We start from the raw sequence: 17,037 nt of genomic DNA on the forward strand, positions 1-17,037 counted from the left end.
CGAAAGAACACAGCTAGCTATCACTGGTCCTGACACAAACTACGGTTGAGTCCAGACAGACTATTGCTTCTGCAAAGAAACTTTTTCTCAACCGTGAAGTTCTGGCCGACGAGTCTATGGATGATCTCAGAGACAGAACAGGCCAATGGCCGGGTGGGGTGCATCAACCAAAATCTTTGCACAGACTGCACTGGGGGTAGATTGTACCCCAAACGGGTAGGTCACAGACAATACATCGGCACCACCTGCTCGAGAAGGACTTTCTGTTTCTGGGTGGTACTGCCATACTAGACGGTGACTCTCGATTACCGCCCACAATGACCTCCCTTAGTCCAAATTTGTTCAGGTGGCGTAGGAAGTAAGGGTGTTGGGTGTTTATTTTCACTCAATTATTTCCTTCTAGGATTTACGCATAATACTTTGCCTAGCTACATACATGCGAAACTGTTGTCGGCACAGCTACAACGATACCTTTTGTTTCTATGCTATATTCTAGTAATAACCAATCAGGAACAAAACTGTTCGTCATCACCAAGCTGCTTCCTATTTGCACGTTGTTTCACTTCCCACTTGCCAACTGTTCTACGAACAAGCGCTCAGTACCAGAGAGAACATCAGCGATAGAAGGTAACAGAATGAGCCGTTTGAACGAAACGTTGAAAGGTGAGCCGTTGCCTTTTGCAGTCCAGCTCATCATGACCATCGTAGGACTGCCGCTGTGCTTGACATGTATCCTTGGCAACGGGGTTCTGCTGCTGGCGATATACACTCAGAGACACTCACAAAAAAGTCAGCTCGCTTTTATCGTCAACCTCGCTTTCACCGACGTCATCGTCGTTGTCAGTGGGCTGCCTTTTCTCGTGATGGACGTGGTCCTCCCAAGTCCACCTGTGGCTGGACCCCTTCATTGCATGCTTAACGGATTTGTGTTTCACCTTTCATGCCTGGTGTCGGTCGAGAACCTGGTGCTCGTGTCCTTCACCCGCTACATGAATGTTTGTCACAACAGAGTCTTCCACCGGTTTTTTAGTTTCAAGAGGAGTGTCTTCGCCTGCGGACTCACCTGGTTCTTAGCCTTGATCGTGTGCGCACCTTTAACTGCAGGTTATGCTTACAACTACGACACACGCCTTCACCTGTGCAGCGTTGTCGCAACGAAAAAGTTGTCGAACTACTACGCCTTTGTGGTTATTTCTTTCATGATCCTGCCAACTGTGTCAATCTACAGCTTTAACTTCAAAATATTCTGGTTCTGGAGGAGGTCTAAGCGACGGTTGGAGCGTCGAGTCACCCTGAAGAAAAGCCAAAAGTCCCGGACCATGCAGTCGTCACCTTCCGCAGGTTTCAAAAAGAAAAGCTTGTATCCTGATCTCGGAATTTTGCCTATTTCCCCTGAACAGCGAAACAGTTTGTGGATCCTGGAAGATAGTTTCGAGGAAATGATGACTCCAAAGAATGAGGACCATGTTAACATCATGTCCTCCTTCGAAAATTTTCCTCGAGGGCTGGAAAGTTCTCGAAACGGTCAGACCAGCCTCGACCACGCCCGTCCGTCGCAGATCCGACGCAGTCGTAAGCGACGCTGGCACCAGCCGCGGATGAAGAGGTGTGTCTACGTAGTCGGAGACACCGGAAGTGAAGGGCTTTCAGGCTGTAAGAAGCCCAGTTGTCCACCCAGACCTCTCGAACAGGACGAAAACAGCCTGATTGACAGCATCCTTGTGTCCCTGCATCCCGACTGCGTCCAACACTTCTGGGGGACGTCCTCGCTGAGCGACAACGACCCCTCGTCGCCTGTGATACTTCTCTCTTCCCGACCTGTCACCTCAATGACCAATGACCATGACCTTGGGACGACGAAAGACACGCACGACAGGGCAACTACGACAGCTACAACAAAAACGACAACGGCAAAGAAAACGGTCATCGTGGTGACACGTTGTGAACAGAAGTTGATCAACACCCTCCTGGCGGTGACGGTCAGTCTGTTCGTCCTTCACACGCCCTATGCAGTCTGCGTTCTTGTGGACATCTTTCTGGCAGTGCCGGCCGGGGTGAAGGTCTGCGCAGCTCTGCTGCTCTTCATCAACAATTCCATCCACTGGATTATCTACGGTCTGATGAACACGTGCCTGAGCAAACCTTACAAAGACGTAGTTAAAGCATGCTGCTTCATAAAGCCTGAGGCTCCATGAGAGGAAACAATGAAGAGCAGGAACAAAATGAATGTGTGATTCCTATATCACCTGAGACTCATATATATATATATAGACTATATATCCTATATATCGTTGAATATTCATATATCAGTTTGATATCGATGAAACCTGCTTTGGTTGTTCGAGAGACATCTCCAGGACTTAAATTCTTTGACGGAAATACCATGAAGACATATACTCTCTACTTCCTGCTTCGAAAGGGTTAAAATATCGAATATAAAATATTGTAGGAATGGAGGAGAGGGGTTAACATCATAATGTCCTTGTCATGGGGAGAATGTAGGACGTAGCATTTCGTCAACGGCGTGAGGACGTAATGCTTACCTTCCGGTGCAGTCTACGCTCAGATATTTGCATTTCATGTAGAGATTTTTATGTTTTATGTTTCCTTCAGTCATAAGCACAAACAAGTCTCGATTGAAAATCTTTGTTCACAGTCATGAGACTACAAGTACCAGACCTCTGTAAAGTCTCACGTAGAAACAAAAGCTTCCATGGTTGTGAGTGTGGTTTAATACGCTAATTGTTACTAGTAACCTGGTTTTTTTTTTTTAGTTTATGTTTCTTTAAAACTGACATTTTCATCGGTAACCATTGCCGTTTGCTTAAAGTATTGTCTTTCACGAAATACACTTGCTCTGAGTGTGTGTGTGCTTGTCCCGCGCGAGTGAGTAATATATTCGATCTACTACTTTGGTTTTGACCAGGTTGATGCCTGCGGTCAAAGGAAAAAAAGCAAAACTACTTGTAGTGAGATGTAATATTTGTGATAAAGAAAGACGTGTGAAAGAAAATGTTAAATATAGTTTCCTTCTATTTCGGAAACAGTGTGATTAGTTTGAAAGTATCATTATCTTTCTTCTGTTTTAATTGTCAATAAGACACCATACTTTGACATTGTTACCAATGCATATGATGTGTGTACAGACAGATGTAGATTTTTCGTGCCGATCACCTTATTTACATAAATGAATAAATAGATAAGCAAATAAAGTGTCATTTATACGATGCCTCCTATAAAAACAATTTCAAATTATCAAGAGTTGAAGTTATGTAGTTCATATTTTGACATATAGCTCACTTTGACAAAATTGTCACGAAAGATATCAGTAAAAGAATTTAAATGAAGGCAACGGAACAGAATTGAAAACATTCTAAGGATGGAACATGTACATCAGTGAAAATCTGTACGAAATAGTCAACTGGAACATACCGGACGCTGGACAAATACAAGCCCGTGTCCGCTACGCTTCAGTTGACTAACCTAGTAAGTTTTTAACATGTGCAGTATTGACAAAATAAATTCTAAGTTTGGAATATGTACAGTGTTTAATAATACATTCTCAGGTTGAAGTATGTACAGCATTAAAACTAAATTCTAAGCTTGGACATTTACAAGATTTACAAATAAATTCTAACGGTAGAACTTGCACAGTACTGATAAGATGCATTCTATGGTTGTTGAAAATCAATCTGTGTCGGAAGTGATTATATGAACAAATAGTATGTGAATAGTACGAATAGAACATATATTGAACATATATATGTATGTGTTTGCTTTATATGTGTGTGTTCATTGTGTTCCCATGTTAAGAAGAGGATGAATACCATCAGGGTAGATGCAGTCCTTACAGATCAGCACTACTACCAACATTTCCATTTCTAGCTTCTCTTTCTCTTTGTTTGTCATGGGATATGTATTGGTGGAGGTAATGGCAGCAACAACATATAGCTATCCATTTTTGGCACACACACGAAAGTCGCATCAACACAGTGAAGAAGATGAGTGAAGCAGGAAGCAGGGATGTAGACAAGAAATGAGGGAATCAAGTCCATGTTGTCCCACAGAGATCCACAGTCAAAGTCAGAAGGGAGACTACTGCGAGGAAAATGTTCAACCGAATGTTTCTCAAGCCCGCATACTAATCTTTCCCACATTACTTTTAATTAGTAAATGTATGTAATGTATAACTAAATCTATTACTATGTAATAACCTACAAGTGCCCTTTTGCTATTGTTTTATGAAGACTTGGACATGATGACATCATGAGGATGGAGAATCTGTTAACGAGAAGTTGACACTCGAGTATCATTGTCTTCTGACAAGGACTGAAGGAAGTAAGTGTGAGAGGGAAGAAAATGGAAAGTAGACGAGGCACCAGAATGACGGGTTCACTCCCTTTGTGACGTCAGCATCTTGTCAACACAGCGGGACATCGAGAGGGCGCCACTTTAGTTGGATATAATATATTTTGTAGACTTCCGCGATTTGTGTGTCACTGGGTCAAGCCTCTTATGTTTCAAAGTGTTTTGATGAGAGTAAACAATTTACCGAAAGCAACCAAGGTGACAAAACCTATTGGACTTAAGTAGTATTTTGTCATTTGAAAGGAAATAAAGAGACATTCTTTAGAAGGATCGCACTCAAAAGGCAAAATATAAAGTAATAAATGCGAAACCAATAAACACTTGCAAGCTATTAATTAATTTACTCGAATATCAATATTACTGCTGGGGAAGTCCCACTTTCTTTTTCCTTCTCTTTGTTTATAGAAAACAAGCTGCACCCGCCTACTCAGATCACGACGAAAGTCACGTCGAATGCGAAGACAGAATTATTCTTAAATTTATTTCATGAAATGACACAGTAAAACACAATGGTGATGAACGAGGAAATGAACAGCACACAAACACCTCTCTGTTACCTCACTAAACCTCACTCCACACTCACTCCACCCGATCTGTGTTCTTGTGAGACAATGTTTCCAAATGTACCCTGTGCATGAGGGTAACACGTCTTCGGCTTGTGTTTGGTCAGGTCCATATAGAATCTACAGACATATTTCTAGTAGTGTTTAAAGGTGTAGTGGGGTACAATTTTTGTTATATAGTTCAGTGCCTACCTGACTGATCACATCCTGTCTGTAGTAGTTATTTGCACCACCCAATCGGTTGAAGTACGAGTGCCTCTTTTTTATTTACGGTGTAATTCCAACCACTTGGTTCCGACATCCGACACTTTGACCTGCAGTGCGACAATCCATGCTCTTAAATTTGGTACAAGACTTCTTATAATTTTTGTTCTTTTTTATTTGAGTCACTTCCGGTTCATTGATATTCTTTCATGCGAACTGCATTGAACTGCACTGGGAAATGTGCTCTATAGATTGCAGTTGTTGTTGTTGTTGTTATTATTATTATTATTGTTATAAATGTGTCCAGTTCTTGAACTAGAAGAATTGCTTATTATGGGTAAACCAATGAGCTTTTTTTGTCTTTGCTTAAAACGCTGGGCCTTATAAATATTATTAACATTCCACTTTTACAAAAGGCAGTTTTTCTGCTGATAGTTGTTTACGAAGACGATTTGTGTCGATGGCGCTGTCAACAAAGCATCCGCCCAGAATTAGGATGAAGACAAGCAGGAAACCAGCTGCTGTGAGCTTCAGATGCCGCGACTTCATCAACTTGGATGTTCTGTAGCACGTGCAGACCGGAACAATCTCAGTTTGCAAACAGTTTCAAAACGTAGTGCGCATGCACGTAAGCTAATTAGGCAGTCTGCGCATGCGCTCACCACTTGCATTTCCTCGTCGTTGACAGCTGTTGCAGTGACATGGTCGGAGGGTTCTGTCACGTGTTTCCGTGTTCTGACAGGCGGCCAGGTGTGTGCTTGACAGTTGGACCACTCAACAGTCCCCAAGATTGTAATGAAAGGTTAACCAGGCTGTAATTAGCGCATCTCACCACCATCCTTCTGAAACTATTTCAATCAGCATCTTGAACGTTAGAGACTTTGTGGTGTTTTTATTTCTTGGGGACTGCTAACGGCATTTGACGGTCTTTGGCCATTCAATCACTGTGAAAGCACATGTAGTACAGTATATATATACACGGGGCCCAAGGTGTTGGTCGCCAGTCTTACATCCGAAGTAAAGATGATATGCCTTCTTCACTTGTGACGTCATACTTTTTATGGTTGGCATGTCACTTCCACACAAACATAGCAAACATTGCCTACGGTATTAACACTTTCTGTATTGTAAGTAAATGTATAAAATAATAAAATTGTTAGGTAACAGTCGCTTAAACCCAGACCCATGAAGTCTGAAATATTTTAAATGCTCAACCTTTCTCACTGGGCTATATATAGTACTGTGACGTCAGCTTACGTCAACAGCCGCCTGGAAGTAGTACTGCGTTGCATCAGAAAATGACGCAATAAACGCTGGATGACGTGTGCATGACGCTACGATGCAATATGACATCATCGTAGGCTTATTTAGGATGTTGTCACAGTCCTATTAATACATTTACACGGCGATCCATAAAAAATGCAAATAAATTGTGCTATGCTTCTTGAAATATTCAAACAATGCTATGGCCATATGAGAGGGAGGTATTGGTGTTTTACGCCGAGGCAGCAACTGTCAGCCTATATCACGGCAAACAGATGCCACATACGGAGAAAGAACAGCGTGCCCGAGACGAGAACTGAACCCAGGACAGCCAACCCTCACTGTATTGTGACAGGCGCCAGCAGACCACCCACTATGACTATGCGATATGAAACATGAAGACACACTGTTATTACACACGTGAGCCATAAAACACACACATGAACTGTCATGACTGTGATTTATATCATACGTTCATACATTTTTAGCTTTACGAGCTCGTAAAGTCACTCGCCTGAGAGCCTACAAAGATGTCCGGACAGCGAGCTGACAGTTGGCCCAAGGAAGTGAAACTAATTCATCTGCAAAACGCTCAGGAAGTTCCTAATAAATGTTTAGATTATTTACTATGCTATTTTTAGCTTTAAAATGGCAAAGTTCAGTGGGACAAAAGAAAAACAAAATCTAGAGGAGTTTTTTTGCAGGATACATTTGGGATGTTGCAAAGTGCTTGTAAAGTTTTCACGTGTGGAAGCTTCCAGAATGTTCCGACGTTTTATTATTCGTTTAACATCCGTAACCGATAATCTTCTGAATACTTCTAGCAGCTCCCCAGCACTTTTGACAACATCTGTTACACATACACTGGAGCGATACACAAATGTTTATGGCTGTCAGCAGGAGGTTAGACGAGAACTGAAAGGAAGACACTCCATGACAAGACAGAAGAAGGAAAGAATTATCTCCCATCTTCTCGCTGCACCTGTAGCCGCAGCCTCACAAAACATTGAAGTGATGCCGGCATACTTACTGCTTAATTTATTTTCGTTTTACTTTTTTTATACTTTAAAAAACATTATTTACCAGCGACATCCGTTGTGAAAAAATGGACTAATACGTTGGGACAGCTTCTGGGGCCGCAGTCATGAAGTGAGAGTCAGTCGTTTCTCCGGGGTAAAATGAGAAACTCAAGAAAAGGTTTCTCGTTTTGGAAGTTTTAAAGCAGCGTCGAGACCCCACTGCTTCATGTTTTGTTATGTTTTTACATCTTTGCCAGAGTTTTATTACTACAATCCAGGTCTGAACACCGCTTTATAACTTGCGAAACAAGAAGCTTTTCCTTGAGTTGCCCCAGACAATCTACTTACTCTCGCTTTATAATTAAGGCCCCTGGGAAAAAGTTGGTAAATTACAAAGAGGTGATTAAAGTACATCATATTGCTGCATACATACAGAAAAGTAGTTATAAAAAGTAGAAAGATAAATAATTCAGGCAAACAAGAGGGAGAAAGAGGAGGACGTTGGTGAAGCGTTTTTAACGTTCGTATGATGACGTGTACAGTATTGTCCACCTGATCAACAGTTCCAAGATGTGCTTTCTTTGTTACAGCAGAATCGTTCTCAGACTTGTCATAATAGAGAATTCATAGACGGAGAAAAAGCTCTTTTTTCTTACAGGTGGTAAAATAAAGCGCTCACAAATGCAGTTACTCCATATCCGACCCCGGTATTTTCCATATATTGAAACTGTATCCAGTCACAGCGAGATGTTGCATCATGTGAAAACGTTTGTTCTTAATGATGGTGCTGTAGACCAGCTAGAGAAAGTGTTCGAGAGGACTATCTGACCAGAACAGTTAAGGATCACAATTCAGCTTTTTATTGTTGTTGTGCGACCATCTGTTGATTTGTGATTAACAAATGCGCTTTCTTCTGAAGAATAACTTTCTAAATAACTCTTTACATGCATTGTAAATGTTGCTACTCATTATCCCGTAAATTAGCCAGCTGAGGGAAGGGTTAACTAACAATAACATGTGTGCAGACACGAGGATTTCGCACACAAGGGGAGTGAAGAAGTCAATGGCGACGGCAAAGACATAAGGCATGAAGACGACGAAGTTAGTGACGCTGACGATCAGAAGTTTTCTCATAAAAGTCTTCTCACGACTGGTCCACACCAGTTCCTGAAGTACCCGAGTGAAACTCGACACCACCTTCGTGGACGGTGAGATGCTCACCAGCTCGGGTAGGCTGCTGCTGAGACGACGGAGCGCGTGACCCCCCAGCGCCGTCTGTCTTTGGGTGGAGAGGTTGCAGACGGTGTCGCTCAAAGAGCCACGTGATCCACGTGAGTACTTGGTGGGGGAGGAAGGTTGATCAACTGCCCTTGTTACAGATGTTTCTGTGCAGTGGACCTGTTCACAGGTAGATGGAAAGTTGCACACGCTACCTTGGAGTGGGTAGTGGGTGTAAACCGAGTGGCTACGGACTCTTTTGTAGGACATGCATCTTTTGCAGCTTTTCTGCATGCGGTAAAATATGGCGGCATAGAAGCTAGCAATGATGAAGGTGGAAGCGATGAGATTGACGCAGAATATAGCAATGCTGTAGGGCAGGACATTGGACATTGTCCTCACCCCACAGTGATGGTCGGAGGAGCTGTGAACTGAGTCTGACCTGCACGAATAGGTCGGGACCGAGATCACCAAAGCAAGCAGCCATAGTCCGGCGCATGCCGAGAAGAGAGTCTTGAAGGAGAAGTAAGCATGAAAAATGTGGTTGTGACAGACTGTGATGTAACGGCTAAATGCTATGGCCGTGAGAGTGTAAACCCAAGTCATGTATCCGACGTTGAATAAGGAGACGATGGGTTGGCAGTGCGAACTGCTGTCCTCCGGGCTTCTGTCTGCGATGAGGTCTATGATGACGAAAGGGAGGGAGGAGAAGAGGACAGGCAGGCTGCAAAAAGCCAGGTGGCCGACGAAGACGTTGTTCTCCTTCCACGTGCTGCGGTTGACGCACAGCACGACCAGCAGCATGCCGTTGCCCAACGAGCCGCAGACCAGCAAGAGGACGGCGATCGTCGCAAACACTATTCTGGCTCCCTCCGGAATGCCAGTGCCGCTTAAAGCAGTATAATTTGTTATGTTTGTCATGTGCTGGCTGGTTGTCCAACTTCACAAGTAGTCGATGTCCTGTAGACAAAGCGTTACTCGGTAAACACAAACATTAACGAGGAGCAAAGAACTGCTTAGTCTTAAGGTTCGTTGGCCGTCTTCTGGTGTCGTATGTAGCAACAATTTTCCAGCTTCATCTTTAAATAATAACTTCGTGATATTTCTTTTCCAGAGAAATATTCTTGCAGTTGTCGAAGAAGAAGACGAAGAAGAAATGCAGGTGAATAAAGACATCCCACATCACCAGTCTTATCAATGATGAAGCATGGAACTGAAAAACACTGACAATGACTTTAGTGTGATTAGATATATTATCGAAATCCACCATAAGGTGTGTATGTATATATATTACGTGAAGATTACTCACAAAAAACAGAGTTTGATTGCGCATGCACACAAAACGATAAATGACGCAAATGCTTTTCCTGTTTCATTCATCACTTCCTGCAGCCATTGCTACACAACATCTTGGCGGGAAAGCAGGTGGAGGGCGGGGAGGAGGGGGAGGAACTCTAGAGACAATTTTAGCTTTACGGACTTCCGGTTTCCGTTCGTGGCCTGTAGTCTGCATTGAATATAATGTTAACCTTCACTCTCATCCCACTCACATCCACTCCCAACGTCTTGCTTTCAACTTGATGGCAGACATGTCTGGGTGGTGAGGCTGTGACGTCACTGGCTGACATCAATCAGTACAATCCACGGTTTCCCTTCATAAAAACTCCTCAAAACAAATTATTCATCATCACCATCACCATCGTCATCGTCAACGTCGTCGTCGTCGTCGTCGTCGTCGTCATCATCATCATCATCATCATCATCATCATTTGCAATGTGTATAACTCAGAATCACGCTCATATAGGAGCATGCCCTTATTAATGCAAAAACCAGGTTGATGTGTAATACGCGAAAAAAAAAAATAGGTAACGATGAGGAGGAAGTACAGAAGATAGAAGAGAGAAAAAAAAGAGGGGAAATGCTTCACGGAGGTTTCACGGAGAAAAAAAGTGTTTCAATGCATGTTTATAAGACTCCACGGTGGGTAAGTGGCGGAAATGAAAGGGAAGAGAGTTGCAGTGCTTACATCATTGACTGTAGGCGGAGGAATTAATGAGTAAGATGGACTAATTACTTTCTAACGGCCCTGACCAACATTTGACGCCAAGGGGCAGAAAAATGCTTGGGTAGTGTAGTTCCATGCTGTATTCTGCGATTTATTTTCCATCCACTCCTGAAATAAACCAAATCATTCGACAGAAATAAGAACAACTATTATTTTTGTTTACATACGAAAGTAAAAAAAAAAGCAAAAACTAAAATACACAGTGTGCTGGAAAGTAAGTGAATTTCCTGAAACTGCGTCACAGTAACAGTAGATGGCTCAGTTTCAGTAATTAATATATTAATCACAATTCTTTTGTAAATCTAGTCCTTTCTCTTTGCCATTCATGTTGGTTTGTCAGAAATACTCATCCCATTATTAAAGTCAAAGTCGAGAAGGCATAGGTAAAGGTCAAGAGGCGGCTTGTCACTTAGAGAAACTCAAGAAACAAGTGTGTCACTGGTCACGTGATGGCGAGGTTCCGGATTTCCGGTCGCAGCATGAGTAATACGCATGTTCCGAGTGTCGGTGAACGGCCTTAATTAGGAAGGTCTGAGAATTGTCATGTGGACTGCTTAGCTGAGTAATTAGTCTACAACAGGAAAAGATTTATTGTAGATTTTCTCTCCCACACACTCTCTCTCTCTCGCGTGTGTATACATATATATAATATATACAAACACACTTGTTTATTTGTGTGTGTACTGTGGTGTATGTGTGCACGGCTTCAGGCAATGAACCCAGAGCTCCCACACACACACACATACATACACGCTGATAAATTCGGTTATGTTCACTTTTAAATATATTCTAATTTAACAGTTAAAAAACAAATGTTAGTCCTCTTTTTTTATTTTTTAAAGGGAGACAAAAGTGACGAGAAGAACAGTCAGTTTATGTAAGGTTGGTTAAACAGGAAGAAACTTGACCGACATGTAGCATCTTCAGACAACACTCGTTACTATTACTTCCCGAAAGTAAATAATGTTCATTGTTAGTCTTCCACGTAGAGTTTTGCATTTCAGAAATTAATATAATTTAAATCTTTAACTTGTTGTGAAACAATACATTATAATTAGTGCTGTTTATTGTATTCATGGATTTGCACTTTAAAATGACCCTGATGTTGTTGGAAAGCGCTACAAGGATGTAAGTCTTATTGCGATCTTTCATAAAAATCAGCTTCACATGAGAAAGAGTTTAATGCTCTACCATTTTCTGAAAAATAAAACAATCGAATGGATAAGTAAAGCTGGTCACAAGAAGTCATTAGACTACACTTTAGCTCCACCAGACCGACAGAGGACAAAATAAAAGCAGAAGTAAACAAATAAACAAAAACAAGAAGGAGATGGAGAGCTGGCTTTCTCTCGTTTCTTTGCCACTGTTTTCAATGTTGTCGCTTTAGTCGGTCATGTTGTTATAAACATTTTGTTTTCATTCAGTTACTTTAGGAGGGTCATAAGGAGTTTGATTTTGAGTTATCTTCCCTGCTTTGATTACGGAAGTAGCGCAATGACTTTTGATCAAATGTAGGAAACTGTACTTAATAGTCACGTGATCATCACTGCAATAAACAACATTTATAAGTGATTCTTGACGAAGCCTTCATGGTAAAAAGAAAGGAATCGACAAATAAAAAAGTTATTTTCTTCATCCTTCATCTGTCATTTTTCTGGAATAACCAGGTGATTAATCGTTTACTTCAATCTATTACAAGGTCCTCAAACATCTTATCTGGGTGGTGAGCGAGTAATTTGCTTTAAACACAAAAGTTTGGCAAGTTCGCGGATCAAAGTCTGTTTACATCAGCGTTGGTTACATAAACCTCAACTATGATTCTCTAATTGCAACAAAATTTGCATTCGCTTGAGAGTCACTGCGATGCATTGGTGTGAGTCACTGTTGTAAACAAAGCAGGAAGATTTTTAATCCTCTTGAACTCCACGTGTCCCGAATCTCTTTCCGGAACGCACCGTCACTTCTATCCGCCACCTACTGAGTACTGCAGGAACTAAGCACATTCATTCCCTTTGATTCTCTCTTAAAGAGAATTAGCTAATGAGTTTATTTTGGACAAAAAAAAAACATGCTCAGCTAATGAGGTAAACAATTCTAAAGGAGCCTGAAAACAGAGGTAAGGAGCGTTCGTAAGTCGAATTACTTTCCTTCCCACTCTGTTCTTGTCTTTGACATCTGAAACAGCCTTAAGAAATAATCTGACATTGTCATCTGCCCTGATGTCCACCGTACTAGGTCGCAGGATGAGGAAGCGAACTTTGACCTTGCACTTTCGTAGAAAACAATGGTGCCCAACATTTATCTCTGTTGTGGCTTGCAAAACAAAGCCAACGCTTTGGATGCATGTCATAAAAAGATAGACGAGAGCAACATCCTTTGAGTGGATTGCCGCTGGTTGTGTTGCTGCTTCTTTACAACAATTCGCTATCTTAAGCCAGGTTTCCGTCCCCCTCCGGAGGAAGCAAAAACCGGATATGAACTGATCGTCATCCTTGCTGCTTTTCATCTCAACAAATACCTTTTTTGTGTATTTCTTTCTTCACGTCCTGATACTGGGGCGAGGGGTTGAGAAAAGACACTCTTTGTGCAGTAGATATAATTAATACAGAGAATTAGTACACTGTCAAAGGCAATGACAATAAGTTGATTATCTCTGTAGAGAGAAAGTTTGGCTCGGTGCACATCCCATGTCATCACAGCCATAAAGCCCAAAGATTAATACAATAAACATCGAGGTATGAACGATCACATCTCCACTAACATTCTGCTCTCAAGTTCTCCTTCAAACATCAACTGGAGTTGAAGTTCTTTCAATGTGTGTCCTACCTGAGAGGCGACCTGGCGATGCCTGAGCTTTGTCCTGTCTCCTGTCAGGCTGCCACATCAAACGGCCTCAGCAAACCGCTGTTTCTGTTGAAGGGGGAGACAAACATGATGGTGGTGCCACCCCTTTCCTTTTCTCTCTCTCTTGCTTAGTCTCTCTGTCTCCATTACCCTGTCGCAGGGATCCTCCAAAAATAAGCTCATGTAAATATTCTTGTGCGTGGTACTTTTTTCAAATCGAGAAACCAATAACATCTAGCGGGATACACGCTTTGCCCGGATGATGTCCCCTTCTGACGGTGTACTCTCCCTTCGTAGATCAAAGCAGAGGAAGAGAAGAAAGACTCACTTTGGTCTAGTAAAGGGAAGGGGAGATAAAATTGAGCGATGTTCACCGCCATGCTAATCTCTCTCTAAAACACAAAACACACACACGCTTCTACTCTGTAATTATTTTTGAGATTTTAATCAACAAAACAAGTCATTCTACTTTGTAAATGCTGTGCGCTGGGTGTTGTGGTGGTGATGGTGGTGGTGGAAGGGGAATGGTCTATGGTTTGGTGCTACTCGCCTGCCTCAGCATCACTTGATTAGAAAAGGAAACCATGTTTGTTGTCGTTTGTTTGCAGAGCAGAATAAGTTAGATGCATGAGCATAATTTTGTGTCGGTTTGGATTATGGGTTGGCACAGGAAATCTTAAAATATATGGCCTGATGGCTAATCAGATAAAGAAAAGCCTTACATTGCACACTCTAATGCTCTTAACAAAGTGTCTAGCAAGCTCATTAGAATTTCGACTTCAAGATGAAGGCATACGCATGAAGACGTGTGTCCGAACTCATGCTTACAGCCTACGCTAACCCATTGTAAATAAATAATAGTTGTAAAGCTTACGTAAAATAATAGTATATTACAGCATAAACAAGCATGGCTGTAAGACAAATTTATTCCAATTTTTCTTTATTTCATTTAATTCCAAAATTCAGTTCGTAAGAGTTTAATTTCAAAGAAAATCAAAGAGCTATATTTAGAATGTAAATATTACAAAAGGAATTCCGCCATCTTCTATATAAACAGCTTTTTTATTTACATTCAACTGATTAATTGCTACCAAACAATTGAGCTAAAAGCTCATGATAAATAGCCTGATGCTTGATACGGTTGAATGGTTACTGCAATGAGCACAAGAAAAATTATGTTATGCATTTATCAAGGGTAACAATTGTATTAAAACTGCATTAAAATGGTTAAAGTACTAGTAGGTAAAGTACTAGTACAATGGTGATGTAAAGACTGTAACAATATTTACTGTAAGCTATTTACAGGTTCCTATTTACAAAATTTGATCATTGTGTAAAAGCGTTCATGAATATCACCATAGCTTGAAACTGAACAATGAAACCAAAGAATCATCAATAAGATGAGATGATGTGTCGTAATGTACGGACTGTATTACAAACATTTGTTAGCAGCGAGCTTGTAGGTCGTTAGTTCAACTATTATTCACACTCGTCAACAACTTTGTATCAATATACTTAAAAGCAGCTTTGAATGAACTAGCAAGTACCCTAGAGTTAAAAATTATTATATTAAAAGAACAAGTAGGATATAACAACACACTTACAAATAAACATTCATCTACAGACATTTAAAACATAGTTCATACATACACATCACTGAATACTTGACTGAGACACACTCGTCTGAGCGCTCTGACTTTGCGAGGTGACAGTGAAAGAAGTGTCTGTGAGATTGTTGTCCTTTGAACAGCTGGACTCGGGCTGGGCTAAAGTCTGTTTCTGTTGCCATGGGCAACAAACCAGAAGGGTAAGCTTGTAGGCTTTTCTGAAGGACGTGTTCATGGCGCCGTAGATGATCCAGTTGATGGAGCAGTTGACGAAAAGCAGCATGCTGGCAGTGGCCATGACCTCGGTCTGAACCGGGACAAAGAAGTCGATGAAGATGCAGACGGCGAAGGGCGTGTACAGGAGCAGCAGACAGATGGCGATGACCAGCAGACTCCTGATCAAAGCCATTTCACTGCGAGAAATTGGTGACTTCTTCTTCTGACCACTGACATTGTCCGTCGCACTCTTACCACTTTCATCTCTTTTTCCACCCAGTGCTTTCTTGTGGAGTAAAACCAAAAGTGAACCCTTCGGACTAGCAGAGGAAGCGAACTGAACAAGGTCAAGCTGCGAACTTGTTGAAGATTCTGAAAAATCAACTTTTATTTCAGGGATAGTATGGTGCGCATACAAGTTCTCATTGTCTATGGATTGTAAGCTAGTTCCCTGAATGTTACCTGGATTTGTTTGTTTGTCATTTCGTGCGTGGGTCGATTTCGAAAAAGCCTTCTGCGTTGCTCCTGAATTGGTGACATTGTCCGGTCGGTTGGTTTTCAACCTCTTGGTGCTTTGTCGCCAGTGTCTGAAAATAGCGATGTTAAAGAAGGCGATTGCGAACGTAGGGAAAACCAAATGTGTCGACATCGCTAACGTTCCATAATCGAGAGAACGAGCTTGCGACCTGGCACTGCAGTGATGTGACCCTTTGTCGTACCCGTAGGGAGGTTTTCCAGCAAGAAGCGGGATGTTGAGGATCATCGCTGCCAACCAAAGAAGCCCACAGGCTGCGATGCTTTTCTTCAAAGAGAAAAGTCGAAGGAAAAGTTGACTGTGGCAAACTTTCATGTAACGGTTGAAGGAGATGGACACGAGGCTGAGAACAGACACGCTGTAGGACAAACACACCACGAAGCCGTTCACCTGGCAGTGAAAGTCATTGGCCACCGGGTAGTAGCCCAGCACGAAGTCCATGGTGACGAAGGGCGGCCCCGTGCAGACCACCACGAGGTCGGCGAGGGCGAGGTTGGCGATGAAGACGTTGTGCACTTGCCACATGCTGCGCTGTGTACCCAGCACCACCAGCAGAAAGCCGTTGCCAACGATTCCGCAGAAGAGGACCAGAAATCCCACTGAAGCGAGAAATATTTCGACCGCTGGGTGGATTTTGTCTCCCACCAGTCGAGAATCGCTGATGTTGTTCATGACTGATGCAACTTCAGTCGTACTTACAACTAATGTTTGTAGATTGTAATTGAGCGTATATACTGGGCTTTGAACCTTAAGTCTTTTTTCTGTCACTGGTGTAGAGACACACGGATCCGAGTTTTAGAACAAAGGTCCCAGAGTAAACATGGTTAAGACTGCGGAGCTCGAATGTTCGAGTGTTGTAGTTAGTGCTGTATCAAGTCCGGTTTTCACGAAATGTAGAGAGATGCTCACTGGCTGTAAACATGTGCGGAAGTTTAACCCATCCTTTGCCTTTAATTAGCCACGCCGCTATTTTCTTCCTGGAGGTGACATCACATCATACGTCACTGGAGACACCAGGTCGGGAATGCCTTTTGAGATCAGCTAGGTCCTTCGTTTGGCCTTCCTAGTTAGTTGAGTAGTGTCGGGGTATGGTCTGTGGATCTGATCGGGGTAGGCCCTGGCCAGAGAAGGAAT

At 42.2% G+C, this 17,037-nt stretch overlaps 3 protein-coding genes across 4 annotated transcripts; 1 reads left to right on the top strand and 2 right to left on the bottom strand.

Moving 5' to 3' along the window:
- Positions 1 to 568: 568 nt before the first annotated feature.
- Positions 569 to 3,762, top strand: LOC112574078 (probable G-protein coupled receptor 101). The gene has a single exon (XM_025254917.1). It carries the CDS (start codon positions 636 to 638, stop codon positions 2,193 to 2,195), a length of 1,560 nt encoding a protein of 519 aa, XP_025110702.1. The 5' UTR covers positions 569 to 635; the 3' UTR covers positions 2,196 to 3,762.
- A 3,673-nt stretch (positions 3,763 to 7,435) lies between these two features.
- Positions 7,436 to 10,908, bottom strand: LOC112574090 (pyrokinin-1 receptor-like). 2 transcript variants are annotated; one of them, XM_025254947.1, is made up of 2 exons: positions 10,186 to 10,908; positions 7,436 to 9,595 (listed from the first exon to the last, which is right to left on the bottom strand). In XM_025254947.1, exon 2 carries the CDS (start codon positions 9,554 to 9,556, stop codon positions 8,312 to 8,314), a length of 1,245 nt encoding a protein of 414 aa, XP_025110732.1. In that variant the 5' UTR covers positions 9,557 to 9,595; positions 10,186 to 10,908; the 3' UTR covers positions 7,436 to 8,311. The 2 variants fall into 2 exon arrangements, with proteins under 2 accessions (XP_025110732.1, XP_025110731.1); XM_025254946.1 differs by having other exon boundaries at positions 7,436 to 9,858; positions 10,186 to 10,907.
- A 3,543-nt stretch (positions 10,909 to 14,451) lies between these two features.
- On the bottom strand, positions 14,452 to 16,743 carry LOC112574087 (G-protein coupled receptor 84-like). The gene has a single exon (XM_025254944.1). The coding sequence runs from the start codon at positions 16,573 to 16,575 to the stop codon at positions 15,199 to 15,201; it is 1,377 nt and encodes a 458-aa protein (XP_025110729.1). The 5' UTR covers positions 16,576 to 16,743; the 3' UTR covers positions 14,452 to 15,198.
- Between the last annotated feature and the right edge of the window lie 294 nt (positions 16,744 to 17,037).

Source organism: Pomacea canaliculata, linkage group LG10 (genome assembly GCF_003073045.1).
Source record: "Pomacea canaliculata isolate SZHN2017 linkage group LG10, ASM307304v1, whole genome shotgun sequence".
Classification (NCBI taxonomy): domain Eukaryota; kingdom Metazoa; phylum Mollusca; class Gastropoda; order Architaenioglossa; family Ampullariidae; genus Pomacea; species Pomacea canaliculata.